The 18,515-nt window shown below is 39.4% G+C and overlaps 1 protein-coding gene across 2 annotated transcripts in view; it reads right to left on the reverse strand.

The window, feature by feature from the left end:
* Positions 1-6,408: 6,408 nt before the first annotated feature.
* cgnl1 (cingulin-like 1) overlaps positions 6,409-18,515 on the reverse strand; it is a 30,425-nt gene continuing 18,318 nt past the window's right edge. Inside the window, exons 9-19 of one of the 2 annotated variants that reach the window (XM_039795042.1) lie at positions 15,336-15,542; positions 15,088-15,192; positions 14,845-14,997; positions 14,180-14,350; positions 12,234-12,395; positions 11,942-12,031; positions 9,525-9,608; positions 9,204-9,328; positions 8,638-8,746; positions 8,340-8,503; positions 6,409-7,948 (exon numbers count right to left, since the gene is read on the reverse strand). In XM_039795042.1, coding sequence (XP_039650976.1) covers positions 7,795-7,948; positions 8,340-8,503; positions 8,638-8,746; positions 9,204-9,328; positions 9,525-9,608; positions 11,942-12,031; positions 12,234-12,395; positions 14,180-14,350; positions 14,845-14,997; positions 15,088-15,192; positions 15,336-15,542 — 1,524 coding nt within the window. In that variant the 3' untranslated portion in view covers positions 6,409-7,794. The remainder of the gene's footprint in view (positions 7,949-8,339; positions 8,504-8,637; positions 8,747-9,203; positions 9,329-9,524; positions 9,609-11,941; positions 12,032-12,233; positions 12,396-14,179; positions 14,351-14,844; positions 14,998-15,087; positions 15,193-15,335; positions 15,543-18,515) is intronic. The other variant, XM_039795043.1, reaches the window with a different exon arrangement.

Consider the following 18,515-nt stretch of genomic DNA (forward strand, 5'->3'; position numbering starts at 1 on the left):
CGAGAGTCACAGAAGAGAGTCAAGTTTAAAGGCTTTTTGCCAAGCAAGAGCTTGTTTGGCTGTACATTATTTATTATCAACAAAGATCAGCTGTTAGCTGATGTCAAAATACATGGATACAGGACAAAAATATGAAAAGAAAACTTTCCAGATCAGTACATGTGGTATTTCTGCAGGTCTGAGTGGTTAATCAGTAACCAGACGTCAAACAAACAGCGTATCTTTACTTCTGCAATCAGTGAGCTGGTCTCTCAGCCAGGCCTTTGTCCAAGCCCAATGCCATGTGGAAATCCATGTGGAAGTCCTCTCCTATAAACATATCCTATTTACTTCCTGTCATGTTTTTCGGTCAGATTTTGATTCAGCATCGGATTAATTCCACGGGGCCCGTCTTCCAAGAACGACAGATTTAACGTGGAGTACATATGACTGAAAAAACAACAACAAATAAAGCCCCAGAATATATGACCTGTCAAATGTCACATGGTTGGAAGCCAACATAATTGCAACATAAGAGCAAGCATTATGTCATGCAGTGTTCCTTGTATTAAAGGTAAAATAGCAAGAAGCTAATTTTCCAATACTGGGATCTTCTCATGGAACAAAGGCTATTTTTAAAACGAAAGTTAAGGATGCTTTGTGGGGAGTGATGGTTCACTTTTAAGGGAGGGAGTTTGAGCCATGGGCGTTACGTTGCAAGAGGGACTAGTAGGTTTATATTGTAATGTGATCAGAAGTGTCAAAAGTATTCATTTCATTACTCAAGTAGAAGTATAGATACCAGAGGGGTCAAAAGTATTCACATTCATTAATCAAGTAGAAGTATAGATACTAGAGTTTGAAAAGACTTCTGTAGAAGTTGAACTTCTAGAAGTTTTTTACTCAAGTAAAAGTGTAAAAGTACTGGTTTCAAAACTACTTAAAGTATAAAAGTAAAAGTAATGTAAGGGGAAAAAATGGCGTTAAGGACAAAAGCTTAGCCCCCAGAGGGGCCTATAGTGCACTACCCCACCTCCACAAAAAAAAGAAACACCAATTGTTCAATTGTATTTGTCTGTTCTGTATGTTCAAAAATATAAAATAATAAAAAGTTGATCTTAAAAAAAAAAGGAGCACAAGGCGACATTAAAGAACAGCTTGTGTATTACTAAGGCCACAGGGTCAAAATTAAATTATTTATTAAAAATAACTTATAACAATAACTTATTTCAGGCTGAGTCTGTGTTTTTCAAACAACGGCAGCTACAGTCTGGTGTTACAATCCTCTCCAGTGAAATACAGACACACTTTTACACCGTTTAGCTGTCAGCATTTTAACTGTTTATTCCATAGATATATATATATGTATGTATATAGCTATGTGTTTACTCCAGCTGCTAGCTAACGGTAGGCTAACGTTACCTGCTGTCGAGTGTAGTGTTAACTAGTGTCTCGTGCATATGTACAATAAACATTTGCATATCTGCAACAAAGTCTCTCCTGATTGAAATGCTTTTAAGTGCTATCCTCTGGGGTTTTGCTGGGTCTCTGAAAATGATAGAATTAGTAGGTCTAGACCTACTCCATCTGTAAAGTGTCCTGAGATAACGCATATGATATGCCAACAAGATAAGCAACATGTTATGGGAAGGTAACTAACATTACTCAAGTTCTTTACTTGAGTAATGTTAGTTACTGTATATTGTAGTTTTTTACCCCATTACATGTATTTGATGGCTGTAGTTGCAGTACATATTATTAGTCTACACATAAAACACATGATGATCTCACAAAATATGATGCTTTGTTATAGATTAAACTGACTATTTCAGATCTCATTAGAGCTGAAATGATTAGTTGATTAATCACGGTTCCAGCTTCTCATGTGGTGATTTGCTGCTTTCCCTTGTCTTAAATTATCGTAAACTGAGTCATTTGGGGTTTGAAATATTTGTTGCACAAAGCAAGCAATATGAAGGTGTCACTTTGGGCTCTGGAAAATTATGAAGGGCAAAATTAGCTCTCCCTTGACCAACTAAAACAATAATTCTGCACATTAACACATACACAGCACTACAAAATCTAATAATATAGTACAACACTCACAAGGGACATTTACATTTTAGATACTTCAAGTACATTTTGCTGATAAAAGTTAAATTCCTTTACTCAAGTAACATTTTCAATGCATGACTTTTACTTGTAATAGAATATGTGTGGTACTGCTATTGAGTACTTTATCCAGCACTGGAAGATAGTGATAACTAGGAGTTAAGTTGCGTGTATTGTTTGTTGCTGCATGTAGGTTACAGTGGAGGTGTTTGATCTTCTCTCCTGTGTGGGAGCAGTTGCTTGTGTAAGATTTCACTGTTTAAACCAACAACAATTAGCTGTTTTCCTTTTCAGCGTCCCTGTAGCTGTGGAATTCAGGTTGACTTGTGTTTTAGCAATTGCTTGACAGATAAACACCATTACAACTGTTGACAGACAAATGTGCTGTCTGTGATGAAGTGACGCAGCTTCCCAATGCTGCACTGCTTTCAGAAAAGTGTGGCAACCTTAAAAAGCAACTGACTGGGTTGTTCAAAAAGTTGTGTTCATGTACAGTTTTTCATTAGTACAATTTTAAAGCTGAATAGTTTTACTTAAATTAGGAACTTTTCTCACACATCTCGAAGCTGCTGTACAAACAAATGTGTACTCTTTAAAGGATATAGGTTCACTAAGTCTGTCTTAAAGCAATACCAACACGTACAGTATTTACTTTGAATGTGTCATTGGTTCTCTTTTCCATACTGGCTGCAAAGAGATTCCCTCTTAAAGCAATGTATCATGTAAGTGATCGTAGAAAAACTCCACACAGTCCTCATTCTGTGTGAAAATGACATCTAATGTTCAGATTAAGAAGTTAATATGAAGCTTTAGCAAGTGGGGAAGTTACAGTCTTTCCCTCTTTGGTAATCCACAAACAGAGTTTCCTTGCTGATCTGGGGCTGAGGAATAGTAACACTAAGAGGGAATTTGGTACCAAAAACACGGTAAATTTAAAATATCCTTCTTGAGTTTTGTAACTGCTGAAGCCTCATTATATTTGGCTGAACTGCACACTATTAGTACTGCAGATTCTGTCCCCTTAAATTATTTAAGTTCACATTTGTTGAAGTGTATCTAGTAGTAGATAGACTTGAACAAATGTAAACCTAATCTTTAAAAAAAAAACTTCTACTGTAACACAATGGTGGAGAGAAATCTGAATTCTTTCCGATGGAAAGGTTCAATGCCAACATCGAAGGAAATGATGACAGCTTTATGGATCTATAGCCTCTGATAAATCATTCATTCAGTGTAAGTGACCTCATCCAAAAAGGGAGGGGCGCATTGGACTGGCTTGCTGACATTTCAATGTAATATCAAGTGGATTTGCCTGTATGGTAGTTAAGGGATGGTGCTCTTTTTAAAATCATTACTGTGTAAGGGATCACATATCCCCCTGATACTGTGACTATGTTGTGCTGAACATTGCAATAAGAATGTATTCATAACAATGCAAATATGATCATCTTTCAGGTTATTTCATTTAAATCAATGGATCTTTGCTTGGCTGGAAGAATCTACTGATATCAGTGATGCCAATATAATTTAAGAAGTCCTTCATTTCTGAACAAAAGCTTCCTTTATTTACAGAAATGGACTCAGCTGTGTAAAATGCTTTCAGAAAATATATGTTGATCATAAAAGAGTTGAGATACATTATAGTGACTCAAAACAAACAAGCCCGGAAAGCAGGTTTGTCCTGCTGTACTGAGGTTTTCATTGCCTGAGGCAAATGTTAAGCTAAGGTGTTATTGTACAGAACCTGAGCAGTGTTACTAGTATTACTCAACACAAAAACTCAATACAACTTTATGGGTGTTGATCTACAAATAAGCCACTATTCCTTCCCTTGTTAAAGTATATTTCTTGTAAATTTGTAAATTCTATTGTAGTGTTATACTGTATACTTAACAGTATTTTTTTTATATTTCTTGTTATCATTTCTGTTTTTAGTCTTTATATGTGAAGTGAGTGTTGTACTTTGAGAGAAAAGATTCCCAGAGTCAAATTCCTTGTTTGTTTACGCAAACCTGGCCAATAAAGCTGATTCTGATTCTGATTTTGATTCTAATTCTGATTCTGATTCTGATTCTGATTCTGATTCTGATTCTGATTTGAGGATGTGAGGTCAGACCAGAGCATGTAAAGGTCGCTGAACTTACAAAAAGGACATCTACCTTTTATCTTTGCACCACATTCAGTAAACCAGCCATAAAACATAATAATAATCATCCACAAAAGTCTGATAGCGAACTATTCATCATCAAGATGGAATTATTTAGGAGTGACGTAGGTTGTTTGAGTGGGAGACGTCCCCCTTTATGTCCCTGTGGGTCTGCAGAGGTCCGATAGCTCACCTGGGGGATAAAAAACAGCCTCCAGTCCCACTTACAAACCGTTTACTGTTTACTTTGTTATTAATGCTCATACATGTATATATATAAAAACAGAACAGGCATGTCTTTTCATTGATAGTGACCACTTTTGAACTCAATTAAAAAAAACTCCAAATGTACGAATTCTCTTTAATTTACTGACAAAATAATGTTCAGATCTTTATTTGATTAATATGATTTTTTTTTTCTGTTTATTTCGGATCTTCTATCACATCTTAGTTTTTAGGAAAGCTTACTTGTTGTTAGGGAACCAAAACTATGAAACCAGATACCATTATTACAGCAAGGGGGCAGCATGGCACTACGAGATTTTGAACAGAAATGATCGCGAGCTGTTATTATTTCTTTCTGTCCACCTACACTTAACCGCCAGAAATAGACTTGTTGAACTTGTATGTTTCCTATTTAGAAGTGTGAAATAAAGAGCTCCATGTGAAAAAGAGAAATCTCAGTTCCCTCCGAGACAACTCTCTCTCAGTTGTCCTCTTTATTTCTCAGCAGTCACTCTGGTTGAACTCACTCAAGCACGTAAAGGAATCCCAAGAATGATCACCTTGTTAAGCATACACAACTTTCCCCTCTTAAGCCGTCCAGCCTGCAGCCCCTATTAGTTTAGTCTTCACACAAAAGAGAGAGAGAGAGATAATACTGTGGCACTTGAACGGTTGATTTGTTTGCTCCATACAGAATAGCAACAAATGAAGGTCATGCCCTGCCAACAATAGCCAGTGTGAAAAAGAAAGCTCAGCCCATTCACCTCCTTGTTCTGCTGTAGTCAGCTGTAGATACCAGTGTAAAGAAAGAAAGAAAGACTGGGACATCTACACCCCCAGTTTTGTTTTAAAACATGAAATCAAAGTAGATTATTGTGGCTTTTTTTTTTTTACACCGATTCTTTAATATCAAAGTAAAAGCAGACCTCTACAATGTGACGCAAATTCATTACAAATACATACACTTTCCACTGTGCTCCAACTCGACACCAGGAATTCTCTTTTCCCCAGAGACTGAAGCAGGTCAAAGCTCTGCACTGAAAGGGGATCAGGCCCAAACACAGGATTCTTTTGCTTCATATGTTCCAGCAGGAAGAGTACTGACCCAGTGACCACGAAATTAAAGATAAAGAGCCGCTGTTGTCACAGCTGCTTTGACCCCACAGATTTTATCACAGAGGCTGACCGAAGTCAGTGTACAAATGTGTACATTTGTTTCAGTTTGATTCAGTTGCTTTGTGAAATTTCACATTTTGCATAGCGCAAACAAGGCAAAAAATTCAATCTCATTAAGTAATTTGTGTCTATCATTGAGTCCTAAAAGTCATATTTTCTCTCACTCATTAACAAGCTTATTTCTGTCGGAAATAGGCTGAAACAGACAAACTAGAATGGCAGATGATTTCACTTATTTTAAGAAGGAAATTAACAATATGATCATCACATGAAATAGTTTAAATCAGCTCCACCTTGATCAGTTATTAAAATGTTGCATACAAGTCAATAAACAGGTGATACAAATCCAATAGCTTGTTTAATATTAAAACAAAAGCACTTCTAAAGTACGTTGATTACATTTTGCTGATACTTGAGTAAAACTTAAAATGGGAGGACTTTTACTAGACTATTTTCACAGTTGTGTTGATTATGTCTACTTAAGTAAAGGATCTTAATAATAAACCTAATTATATCAGAAAAATCTTAATACATATTTGCATATTCATAGTTTGATTTCTATAATGAGGGAGGAGTAAATGCGAATCTTGTATTCTTCTTGTCTTATGAATTTTTAACTAGGCATTTGAACCTTTTGTGGAAAAATATCAGATACAAATCATTATTCAAAGCAAAATATGTTTATACAGTACTTGCTAAAACATGTCTGAAAGGGATCTTTAAGGGTTAATCAATGTCCAGGAATTATTCAACAAGAAAAGAAACATGAGTAAGAGTAACTGGAAGTAACTTTATTTTAGTCTCAGCAGGATTTATGAACATACATGTGTACAGAGAGGTAGTGGCAGCAATTTGTCTCCATCCACTCTCCCTCCACAGGTGTCAGACTTATATGTCAGACTTATATTCCATGCAGAGCCAACAGAGAGTGCAAATCATCACAGTATAGCAAAACATCAAAATTCAGTTTCTCATCTGAAGAAATTCCCTCATTGAGCTCAAGGAAAATTAGAGCACACGTACAAGGCATTGCAAGGCTTTATGTGCAGTGGCACAATTCAAACACACATATGAGGTTAAACAAAAATATTTAAACCATGTCCAGTTATCAACACTACCCCATTCAGGAGAGAAATCACTACCAGAGATAGAAGTTAGATAAACGTGTTTCTAACATAATATCTTCAGAGATGAAATTGTTTCGATATGTGTATCTTTGTTCGGTGCAGTAACTGCTACAAGTCTGATTCAGAATCAATAATCACAGAAAAGACTAAATAAAGTTAATTTAGGTTTTATCACACATGATTGCATTAAGCAGCCTTTACCAGTAGATAAGTAAAAGCAATACTGTGGTGTCACGAATATTTGGAGTAACTTGTGTGATAAAATTGCAACAAACGCCTGTTGATAATATTTTAATGGATCTATTATTCATATCAAACCATATAAAGCTGTCTAAAAAATGGATGTGTACAAAGTCCCTCATGAACTGTTCCCTAAAACCCTCACTGAGCCAGGATCTTGTGTCTTCAACCGTGAATAAATAAAAAAAAATAAAAATAAAAAAATCCTGGCACTAGTCACTTCATATACTCCGATATGATCTTCAATCATAAAATGTAAAGATTTTTTTTTTTTATGGAATGATATAGAACTTAATATTCAGATACTGCAAGTACATTTAACATATTTGATAGTTATAAAACAGTGAGGATTAATCACCTCATATTGTTCACAAAGGCAGTACTGGTTGCATTGTTTTACAGTGAATTAAAGAGTGCGTTTTTAAGTTTACTAATGCTACGATAATCATGTGTAATGCATTTGTTAACAAAGCTCCACACAGAAAAGAACTGAAACATTTACATAAGACTTCATGTGGGAATGTAAAATTACCAAATTAAAAAGTATATACATTTATTTTCCATGGGACAGGCTAAAACATCAACACTTTTATGATTTAATCTATTCATCTCAGAGCTGCTCAAATAATACTGATTGAATTTAAGGACATCGAGATTGAACCCAGAATGAACCACACAGATATTTGAGTGTAGTCTTTTCAAAAAGCATGTAGCGCAGCTTTCCAGCTGTTTGGTCCAACAGTGATGTATAATAAAGCAGCTTTATCATCCACCTCCCGTCCTGTTTGTTTACAAAGTGAAGGTGGACAAGATGTTGTCCTGACTTGAGGAGCGCTTGTACCCCAATGATGAGCTGAAGTACGTCTCCCCGTCGGTGCTGATGTCGTCATCCTCGTCGTCGTCGTCCAGGGTGTTGAGCAGCGGTGCTGAGGTGCTCTTACGCCTGGATGAGAAAGAATAATATTATAATAATTCATTACATTTATATAGCGCTTTATCACAGACACATTAAACCATCACCAATAGTAGCACCCACTGGGGTGATGTAGGGCAGCAGGAGGGGAAGATGTTTTAAGTGGTGCCACTTAAAGTAAAGCCACGCAGACACAGGGAGAACATGCAAACTCCTCCCAGAAAGGCCCGGGACCACCAGGGTTCGAACCCGGTACCTTCTTGCTGTGAGGCCACAGTGCTAACCATTGGGCATCGTGCTGCTTATAACTAGGACACTGACAATGTATGTGTATTATTATTATTTTGTTTTTCAAACTTTTCTTATTTTAGTCTGTAACGGATGACAAATGGACAATCGGATATTGTTTTTAGGCGTTCACCTGATCTCATTTTGCAGAGCTTTGAGCTGGCCATGGAGCTGCTCATTGGCCTCCTGTTGCTCATCCAGGTCTCTCTGCAGCTTCTTCTTGCTGTGCTCCAGTCGGTCGATCTCCTCCTCGGCCTCGTCCATCTGCCGTTTCAAGGCCTTTAGACGCAGATTCAACTTCAAGAAGAACCAACAAGCACAGGGTTAAAAGGGTTCCACAGATATTTTCACTAGATGGCTATTCATTTAAAGTATGTAGTAAATTGAGTTTAATGACGGTTAGTCAGGGCATGAAAGTGTGTATTACGTACTTGGTCCTTTTGATCTTGCAATGAGTTTTGTTCTTCTTCACCTTGCATCATCATCTCTTTAACCTTCCTTTCTAGCCTGCGGTTCACCAGCTGCAAGTTGGCACGCTCCCTGAAACCCATGCAACGTGATGCATCGTCATACTGTACATGTAATGCAGCACATCATATTGACTTGCATAAATCTTTGAATTCTAATAATTAAGAGCTGTTCAGATTTCCACCTTAAGGATTTGATTACCCAGAATTGGATTGGATTTTTTCTTCTGAATAAGAAAATGATTTGAAAGTCACTGTATAGTCTGATATAAAGTCCCAATTCCAATTGATGTACACCATTTAAAGCAATATTAAAAGTTGTGATCTCCTTCTCCTATATGGGCTCCAATGTTGTAGTCTAAATCCATCAGTGTCTAAGTATAAACTTGAACTTAAAAGTCACTCCCAAGCTGCCATACCTAACCTAGATCTCTACTTTCCAGTTAACTTTCCCCACTAACGCTTTCCTCTTCCGTCACCTTGACCACAGCACACCTCATCTCTATTCCCCGTCGGAGCCTTCATCTCACCTTTCCTCCCCCTCCAGTCTCGCCTCCAGCTCCTGTATGCGATCCTCCAGCTGGGCTACCAGGCCCTCTTTGTTGGACTTGTGGGAGCCTTCTAAATAAGCCACTCTGCTCTTCAGGTCTTTGGTCTGGAGAGGTCACAAAGAGAAAAGTAGTGAGGCACACAACTGGGCAAATGTATGTGTATATCATAATATATACAGTACAATAATATCAGTGTATCAAAAATAAATGAATGAATTGGAAACTCAATGAAAATGATGAAAAGACATATGAATGAAATGAGTTTGAGTTTTGTTTTCCTCCAGACAGGAGAAGGTGTACCTGTCTCTCCAAAGTCATCTTGTCACACTCCAGGTCCTGTCTGCTAGCCCTCTCCTGCAGGAGTTCATTCCTCATCTGCTCCACCTGTCAAGCCGAGTCCAGACACTGTCATTGCTACGGTCCCACACAGTCTGATGACAATTATTATCTGATACGGTCTCACCCACACCAGAAACCACTGTAGCGCTCAGTCGCTCAAAACGCTAAACAATAGAAGACTTAATGCTGAAAGGGCCTCAGCTAATTAGTCAGCTGGATTTTCTTGTTTGGCTGCATTCCACTTTTTGTTGCTCTCCCAGTGACACAGAGTTGTAGTAAAAACATGTTAAAATAAATCGATGCCAGTAGTTTCTGTAAAAAAAGATATCTAGCTGTGGGCTTTTAGACGAACATATTATTAAAATAATAATAATAAAATGTTATTTATTTAAACTTGGCAACATTTTTGTGTAAGGTGTGTGGATATACAACATTAAAGGAATAGTTCAACATTTTGGAGTGCAAACCTAACAAGTTGTGGATTTACATTGGCTTATGTGAACATAGTAAGATTTTGTTACCAGACTAGCTGTATCAGTAGCAGTATTTACTCTAAGATAACTGGCTTATATTTAACAGACTGACCGATATCAGAGTGGTATCGTCTAACTCTCGGGCAAGAAGGTGAATAAGCATATATCCCAAAATGTCGAACTATGCCTTTAATTTTAATCCGATGTCATCAAATATCCACTCTCTGAACATGAAATCAACTCCGAGAGGCATTACTGCATGAACATGACTGCTCAGTGATAGCCTGGTTCAAAAGAAGGGAGGATGAAAAGAAATCGATACAGCCGTGATGGTTCTTTCTTTGTGAAGGGAGCTTAGAATTGGTGATATTTTATGCCAATTAGTAGGTGACAGTGGGCTTCTCTGATGAACGATGGCCCCTATAACTGGTGCACCCAGCACAGTGCTTGAGGGAGCTGAATCAGCAGACTGGAACATACCGCGAAACTAATCTGCTTTGTGAAAGACGGCAGGAGAGGAGAGGGGAGATTACTCTCATTTAGACAGGAGAGCAGCACCTGGTGCCAGGAGAGACGCAGGTGTTCTTCCTGCTGCCTCTGCTGCAACCCCAGCACCCCTCCATCCCATAGCCATACATCCCCCCCTCTCCTCCCCACAGACATTAGAGCACATACACACACCAGCACATACCCGCGGGTGTGTGCACTGACAAACACACACCACGAGCACTCAACCTACTCCACTCTGACTGCACAAAGCTCGAGTGTTGCCCTGACAACCAACCTCAGCCTCATGCTGAACCAATGCCACTTTGTCACAACGCCACTCTTTCCTCCCTGCTAGGGAATTTTTCAAAAGGGAAACCATTTAGGGAGATTTTAAATACTCTACTCAACACACACTAAGCCTCTCTTGTTGTCGCTACGCACATTTATTAAAAATTTTGGTCACAACCTTTGAGTCTGTCAGTTCCACACTGAGAGGAGCCTGTAGCCAAGCCTTACAGGCCTGTGTTTGGATCTCATAGTTTTTACATTTAATATTAAGGAGATGCAAAGGTTCCATGAAACTCTGACCACAAGACATACACATTTGCATTTAAATAGTTGGGTTGCAATAAAGCAGTGTTATTTCAAAAACTCCAGAACTAACATCCTCCCTCTGATTAGTAAGCACTCTTCCACAAACAAACAATCCTAAAAGCACATGTACTTTATCTAAATCTTACTTTACTGTGCCTCCGTCAGCAGTTTTATCAGGGAGGAATGAAAACTGGAGCATTTGCACAAGAACTGGATTTGTTCTCAAGATGAAGTTACTGAGTGTAATTTCCAAGTGAACTCCACAACCTGAAAACTTGAGACATTTGGCAACTCGCATATTTTGGCCTGAGCGGCGCATTAAGAGGGGTCTTTTGTGACTGTTGCATGAAAATTGGATAGGCACTCTTAGACCACGCGGGCAGGCCGCCAACATGAATGATTATGCAAGATCATCTTACAAAGCAATAACCCGTCCACTTTATCCAGACCACAAATAAACTGGGAATCCTGCGGTGTGGATATTATGTGTAAAGAACACACACCTCAGAGTGAGCACATGCACCGAAGCACTGATATAACACATCAACCTGCATATAAATCATGTGAATTTACGCTTTCAGGACTATATTTGAGACCTGAAATTGTTTGGTAGAGATCACGTGTTTGTTTGATTCAGAGATTAGTGACTGCGGTCATGATGTTAGAGAGGTGGAAGACAAAGCAGCAGGAGATCTGGATATCATTCACAGGTTGAGATGGAACAGAGACATGTCTGTGTGAACTAAAGTGTACATGGGCAGCAGGTGACCGACACAGGTGAGCAGGGATAATGAGAATGTGTTGAGAGTGTGTGTGTTGTACCTGCTCTCTCCCTCGGTCTATCCTGTCCATCAGCTGGTCTCCACTCTGACGCTCCTCATCCAGGTCCAACTCCAGCTGAGCGACCCTCTCCTGCAAAATGAGGCCGATACATCCATACGGTCAGGGAGTGTTGCTATATGAATTTGTTTTTCTATAAATAATTGACAACTGAGGTATACTAAGATGTTTGAGTATCCTAAATGATGGTCATAAGGCCTTTTGCAATGATCAGACATCATCATGTCTACAAATGATAAAACCATTATCAGTGGCTTTATTTGACATTATGTACCTCCATGAGTTTGACGCGTCGAACTTTTTCGTCTTTAGCGTGGGCCTTTGTCTCAGCCTCCACCTCCAGATCGTGAACCTTTTTCTCCAGCGTTGTCTCCCTGAGCACGGCTTCGTCTCGTTCCCTCTGACACTGCCGCAGGTCCTCCTCCCGACGTGACAACTAAAACAAAATGCATCAACATATTTCAACACCTTTACTGAAAAATTACTGAAACATCATCGCACATTGCTAACACATTGTGTAAATACCTAGACCAAATCTTTTTACAGATTTTGAAGATCAGCGGCCCTGGTCTAGTAGGGGTTCAGGATCTCATTAAAAGGACGCTCCGCATGGTTATAAATACTTCTTGAAAGTCCATCTCCCTGTGCAATACGTCATCTTTCTTCTTATCTTAAGTAGCCTAAGTATCTTAAGTATCACAGCTGTAGTGATGACCAACAATTTAGTTGCTGCTTAGGGAAAATAATAAGCAGTTCCCTGAGAGTGACTAATGAATCCAGTGCAGCTAGATTCCTCCCCGTGTTCACTCAGCAGCAGTGCCCCCCACAGCTGTAAAATTGCCCCCATTGCTTAATGCTAAGACAAAGAAAATTCATCATCTGCCCTTATGTCTCAGCCAGAACAAATATTTGGCCATTAGTGCAGAATTATTCCATATTTCATTATGTAAATAGTACTTAAGTAAGACCTAATTTAAGCCACAGAACTAAAGCTGAGCATTCAAAGACTTAGTAATAAGTGTAATGGAATATTCGTACATCGTCTCTCAAGCCCTGAATAGCAATAAGCAAGTTAAAGGATTAATACATTACTGTACTAAGGAATTAATAAATTAGATCTAGGGAGTGAAACCTGCTGTGACTTACTGCAGTCTTCTTGGACAGGCCTCTCTAGAAAAGGAAAGACTTTTAAAGAAGAAGCATGTGTGTGGCCTGCCCTTGTTGGTTGGAGATGGACGGGGCAAGCTGGAAAAGTGGACTCACTAGGCCCAGTCCAAAGTAATCCGTTTCTCTGGAGAGGGCAAGGAGGAGGATGTGATTCCTGCCACCACAGCTTTCACAACAATGATATCACAACACTGACATCCTCCTCTTCCTGTACACCAGCTGGACAAAGATACATCAGCATGGATGTAGACAGGAAAAAAGGATGCTGACCATGTGCTATACTCTCCACTCCCAAGCACACGTACAGCTGAAAGCCCAGATCAGGAACATCCAGATCAGTAAATACATAAAATTGAGTGGCAGCATGTTATGCATGTCAAATAAAGGCTGAACGTAATGACTCCAGTAGATAGTTCCTCCCAGAGAAGGAAATGTCAATACTCCTTTTTTTCTTTGCTTGGAAGTCTCTAAAAGCCTAAAATCAGCATAAGCCATCCTCTTTCTAACAAATTATTCACATACATTGGTTCCTATGCTCAACAAAAACATTTCTTAGATTCTTAACTGCTGACAAAGATAAATTGCTTGAATGCAACAATGCAGAGTGGTCTCAGGTTGTCAAGTTTCACCATTATGGTGCTGTGGCCACATCAAAGGATTATAAAGGAATTCTCCACATTTCCCTTTTAATTCTAGCTCTGAGTGTAAACAATAATTTTCATAAAGAACAGAGTTTTTCTATGCCTTTACTCGGCTCAACTGCTTCACTTTAATACTATGTTTTGGGTTTAAGAGGACAGCAGGGAGCAGAAATACATGATAAGTGATGACATCGCTCTCTGAAAGGAGAGGATGATGTTGGCTGGAGGAGTCAAACTGCTTGAAAAAACAATGGCTCATCATCTGCTGTTCTGCATGGGAGGGCTCAGTTGGGCTGACTAATGATGGCCTTGATTTGACCACTCTGACCATGACAGCGGTGTCAGCATTCAAATCTGTGACTCCTTTCTGAGGGCCCATTACGTTAGATGAGGCTGACATAGCACACTGTACCTCTTCTTGCAGGGTGTTGGTAGCCAGTAGGCACTTCTCCAGCTCCTGTCCTCGCTCCTTCAAAAGCCTCTGCAGATCCGTCAGCTCCCTACGGTTGTTCTCTTTATAAATATCAATCTGTTCCTGGAGCTCCAGAGTGGATGACTGGGATGCCACCACAATATCATTCATCTGCAGGCACAGTGAGGTAGAGTTCAGGGCAAGAGACAGAAAGAGATTTGAGGAAAAACAAGCATTGAATCCACATATCCAATCTAAATCCTTTAGAATCCCATAATTTAAAAAAGTTAAATACTTCAATGGTCCCAGAAAAGAAAATGTTCTTCAGTCACTCTTACTATTTCTGCTCTGATGAAAACACTGACGTCAAAACGAGTTGGCATTTCAAACCAACATGACTGAATCTATATTTCTCCTAGCTTTGCCCAAGAGTTTATTTTCTGTAATTGGTTTCATTTTTCATTTTCAAGAGCAATATAATGTTCTCTGGACTGACTGAATGTGAAACTGAAGGCGCACTGGCCTCCACATTGTTTAAATAACCAATTATTTAAGAACTACTCAACACAACTCTTTGCTACAAAATCTGACATCTGAGAACAACTCTACCTATGAGTTGCCTGCTAGGATAAATGTTACTGTACTATAGACTCAAGTACACTCACCTCCTTCTGAAGTTTCTCCACTGTGCGGTCCAGCAGCCTCCTCTCATCCTCCATGTTGTTCTTCATGTGCTTGAACTGTTCCTTCTGAGTCCTCTCTTCTTGTAACCTCTCCTCCAACTCCTTGTGCTCAGTGCTCAGTTTGGAAAAGTTCCTCTATAGAAGGACACGATATTAAAAATGTCAAACCGTCCATGTGATAGAAATTTCTCTACAGGCAGCGTAGCGCAGTGTTGCTGATCTCACCTGCACATCCTCCAACCGAATGGTCAACGCTCGATTGGCACGCGACATCTCCTCTTCTTGCTCCTTAATTTCAGCCAAAGATTCTTCCAATTGCTTTTTTTCTCTCTGTTAAGCAGACATTGGCATGTAAGACTTTCATATAGTATAGTATGCAACATTGGCAGTGTAGAACAAAACCAGAATATAATAAAATAAAACTAACAGCAGTTGAGTGACCAACTTCCTCTTTATACATCTTGACCCCTCACCTCCATTCGGCCAGCTCTTTCCCCCTGCCTGCTCTCCTGTAGCTTGGCATCATCGATGATGCGGTTGAGTTTGGCCACCTCATTTTCCAGCTCCTGTGCCCGCCTGCGCAGCCGCTCGGCCTCTTGGGTCAGCCGTCCTGCTTGGCCCTCCACTGCACCCTTGGCTGCCTCCACTTCAGCCTTCTCACGGACCACTGCTGCGCTGCTCTGCAAATCAGAACAAGACACAAGGCTTCAGTACAAAGGAAGCAGGAGTCTGTGACACTCATCAGAATGTGGAACAACGATGCATGATGGAACATTTGAGACTCTCTCCAACACCTCACGCAACAAAAAGCTTTTTGAAGCGCTCAGTTTCTCACTGAACCTTTGTTACTGTGGAGACACAGAAAAACAATGTCCTCCTGTAATTCTCTTACACTTCATAATAAAGCACAAATTGCAGGCAACTAAATCTGAGCTTTCATTAGCCTCTGTTAATTGAGGTCCATAGAAAGTCAGCAGGCTAGCAAGGCAGATCTGCTAGTCTAGATTCTAAGTTTTTCCACCTGACATACTGCTGTGAGGTGGCGTTTTTTTTTACATCAATTTTTTTATTATTTTTTAGCACCATTTATCATTCAGACATACAGAACAAATTCCACAATATGTGCCAGGTAATGTCAGATTTCCTAATGTCAGAAATACACTAACCACTGTTTAATACAAAGTGAGTGGGGGGGGTTGCAGTTGACCCAGCTAGCCAAATCTTCCTCTGTCTCTCAAGTAGGTGTAATTTAGAGTCATCATGAAGTTACAAAACAATCGGGTCAGTAGGGATTAGATATCCTATCACATCAGATATTATTGAGGTTGTTTTATGCCAGAACTCATGCACCTGTTCACACTCCCAGACCATATGCAGGAAAGTTCCAGTTTGTTCAGGTTGACAGAACATGCAATAGGGAGTGGGAATGGTTTTCGAGAGACAGTCCAATATGTCATATGTTGAAGTGGATATACTGGTGATTTGGGTTCTTGGAACAGTGGAAAATGTTGTCCCCACTGCCTCCCAATTAATTGTGTTCCCCTCAGGGATCAGCTCTCGTTCCCATTTTGTGAGGTGGCGTTTTAGACAAGTCTTGAGACAAGCGCCTGCAGTGGCAGAGACAGAGTTAATGGGGAGTACTGTGAGCTCTTCCTGTACTCAAATATATGAATGAAGAGTGTGCTTTGGCTCAGACATTTCAGGGTGGAGTGTTGTGCAGGAGGCAGACGGAAATACACATCCTTGTGACAGGAGACAGAGATAAAAGAAAACTGACAACAACCACATGACTCAATCAGTACGACAGATAACAGGTTTCAGTTGCGATGACACCCTTTCAGTGAACTAAAAAAAAAAAAAAAAACTGGTTTGTTATTCTCATTCTTAATTTGTAGTACAGCACACGGTCCTGCTAAATTACAATGCAATCAGCAGGAAGAGGAAATCCTAAAATGTGGGTTCCTTTGACATTGATATATTATATGTGTCCCTTTTTAAAAAGCACACAGCAACAGGTTATCACAGCAGATTTTAAACTGCAGCAGGTAAAAGTGTATAGTTTTGTGAGTTATAGCATAGTGTAGTAGTGTCACAGGTTATATGAAGGTTATGAAGATGGTAACTTATTTACAAATGAAAAATTTAGTTTCAGCTGAAATCCAAAGTCCACTACTCTTTACCCCTTAATTCCAGTTTTGACTAATTTGAAAGGAGCTTGTGGATCAGCTTGCCGTCATGGTGCGTAAATGCAGGCACCTCCTGTACTAGTAAGGTGAAGAGTGCCTCCCTGTTTCAGTTGCAGCAGGCCAGTCAGACCTGTTTCCCCTGTCTCCACAGAGCCGCCCTCATCTCTGCCTGACTGGGTCATTTAGTTAGGTCAAAGGAGCCAGGAGCCCCGTATAGACTCAATACTGCCAAATACAGCGATAAACCTCTCAAGATGAGCCAAACAAATAAGAATTCATGCTCAACAACAAAAAGCAGTCAAATAATATAAGACTTTATGGTAACTAAAACACAATTGCAAACACTGCAGATCTTATATAAAAGAAGCTGTAAATATTACAACTTCTCAGTAGCAGTACAATTCTCAGCACCACAAACTACAGTTTTACAGCCAAAATTACCATCAAGTTGAATCAACACTTCTAAAATAGTTTCAACAAAAACTGAACAAGCATTAATATGAAACTCCATTAAAGTTCAGCTCGATATACCGGTTTACTTGTACAAACTGGCAACTGACTGAGGAAATACGTTTGCGTTTGCATACGTCTTTTTGGAGTGATGAAGCTGCAGTTTGGGCCCAGGCGAGTGAGTCTCTTGTGACATGTTGGGTTACAGCAGCTTCCTCATGTCGCTTTGAGAACTCGCATATTAAAGTGTTGGTTTCCAATGGGGTTGGGCGGGATGTAGCGCTAAACCCTGCTTTCACTACAATAATAAATATTGACAGTATGTGTCAGTGCTCCATTTTAGTTCGGCCCTCACACCTCCCTGCCTGTCCCACTTCCCACATTGTGTCATACCAGTTAAAAACATGGGCAAAGCCACCCAGCCAGAAAGAGGAAGACCCTATTGTTGGCTGTGAGAGGAAGTGGGAGGGGATGCAGTGACGTTAGCCTCTTTTTATTAGACTTTACCTTCTGCAACTCTAATTTATTTGAAATAATTGTAATTGATCTGCATTATGATCGGATATATTTATGACAGAACATCAGCCGTGGAAAGATCTAAGACATAAATGTCACCTCTAATATTACAATCACGTACCTGAGAACCATTAATATTGCCTATTAGCCGACTAATTTCTTATACATTCAATTTCTTATGAGGCGATACCATCTTTTCTTGTGCACTCCTACAAAGTTAATCATTCATTAAAAATGTTAAAGTGTTATTAAAGCTTACCTAACAAGCAATGAAGGATAAGGACTAACAAAACAATCACTTTATCATCATTTGTCCATTTAATAATATTCTTTATCCCCTCTTTAAATATCAATTTAACAAAGAGACTGACAACACAAGTTGACTGTATTGTATTAGTACAATATCATAAAAAGTATGTCTTTTTTCACCACTCTACACTAACTCAAAGTTTGACTTGGTATCTTGTTTGTATTCAAACTGTTTGTGTAAAGTTGCACATT

This window comes from Perca fluviatilis, chromosome 3 (assembly GCF_010015445.1).
Source record: "Perca fluviatilis chromosome 3, GENO_Pfluv_1.0, whole genome shotgun sequence".
Lineage (NCBI taxonomy): Eukaryota > Metazoa > Chordata > Actinopteri > Perciformes > Percidae > Perca > Perca fluviatilis.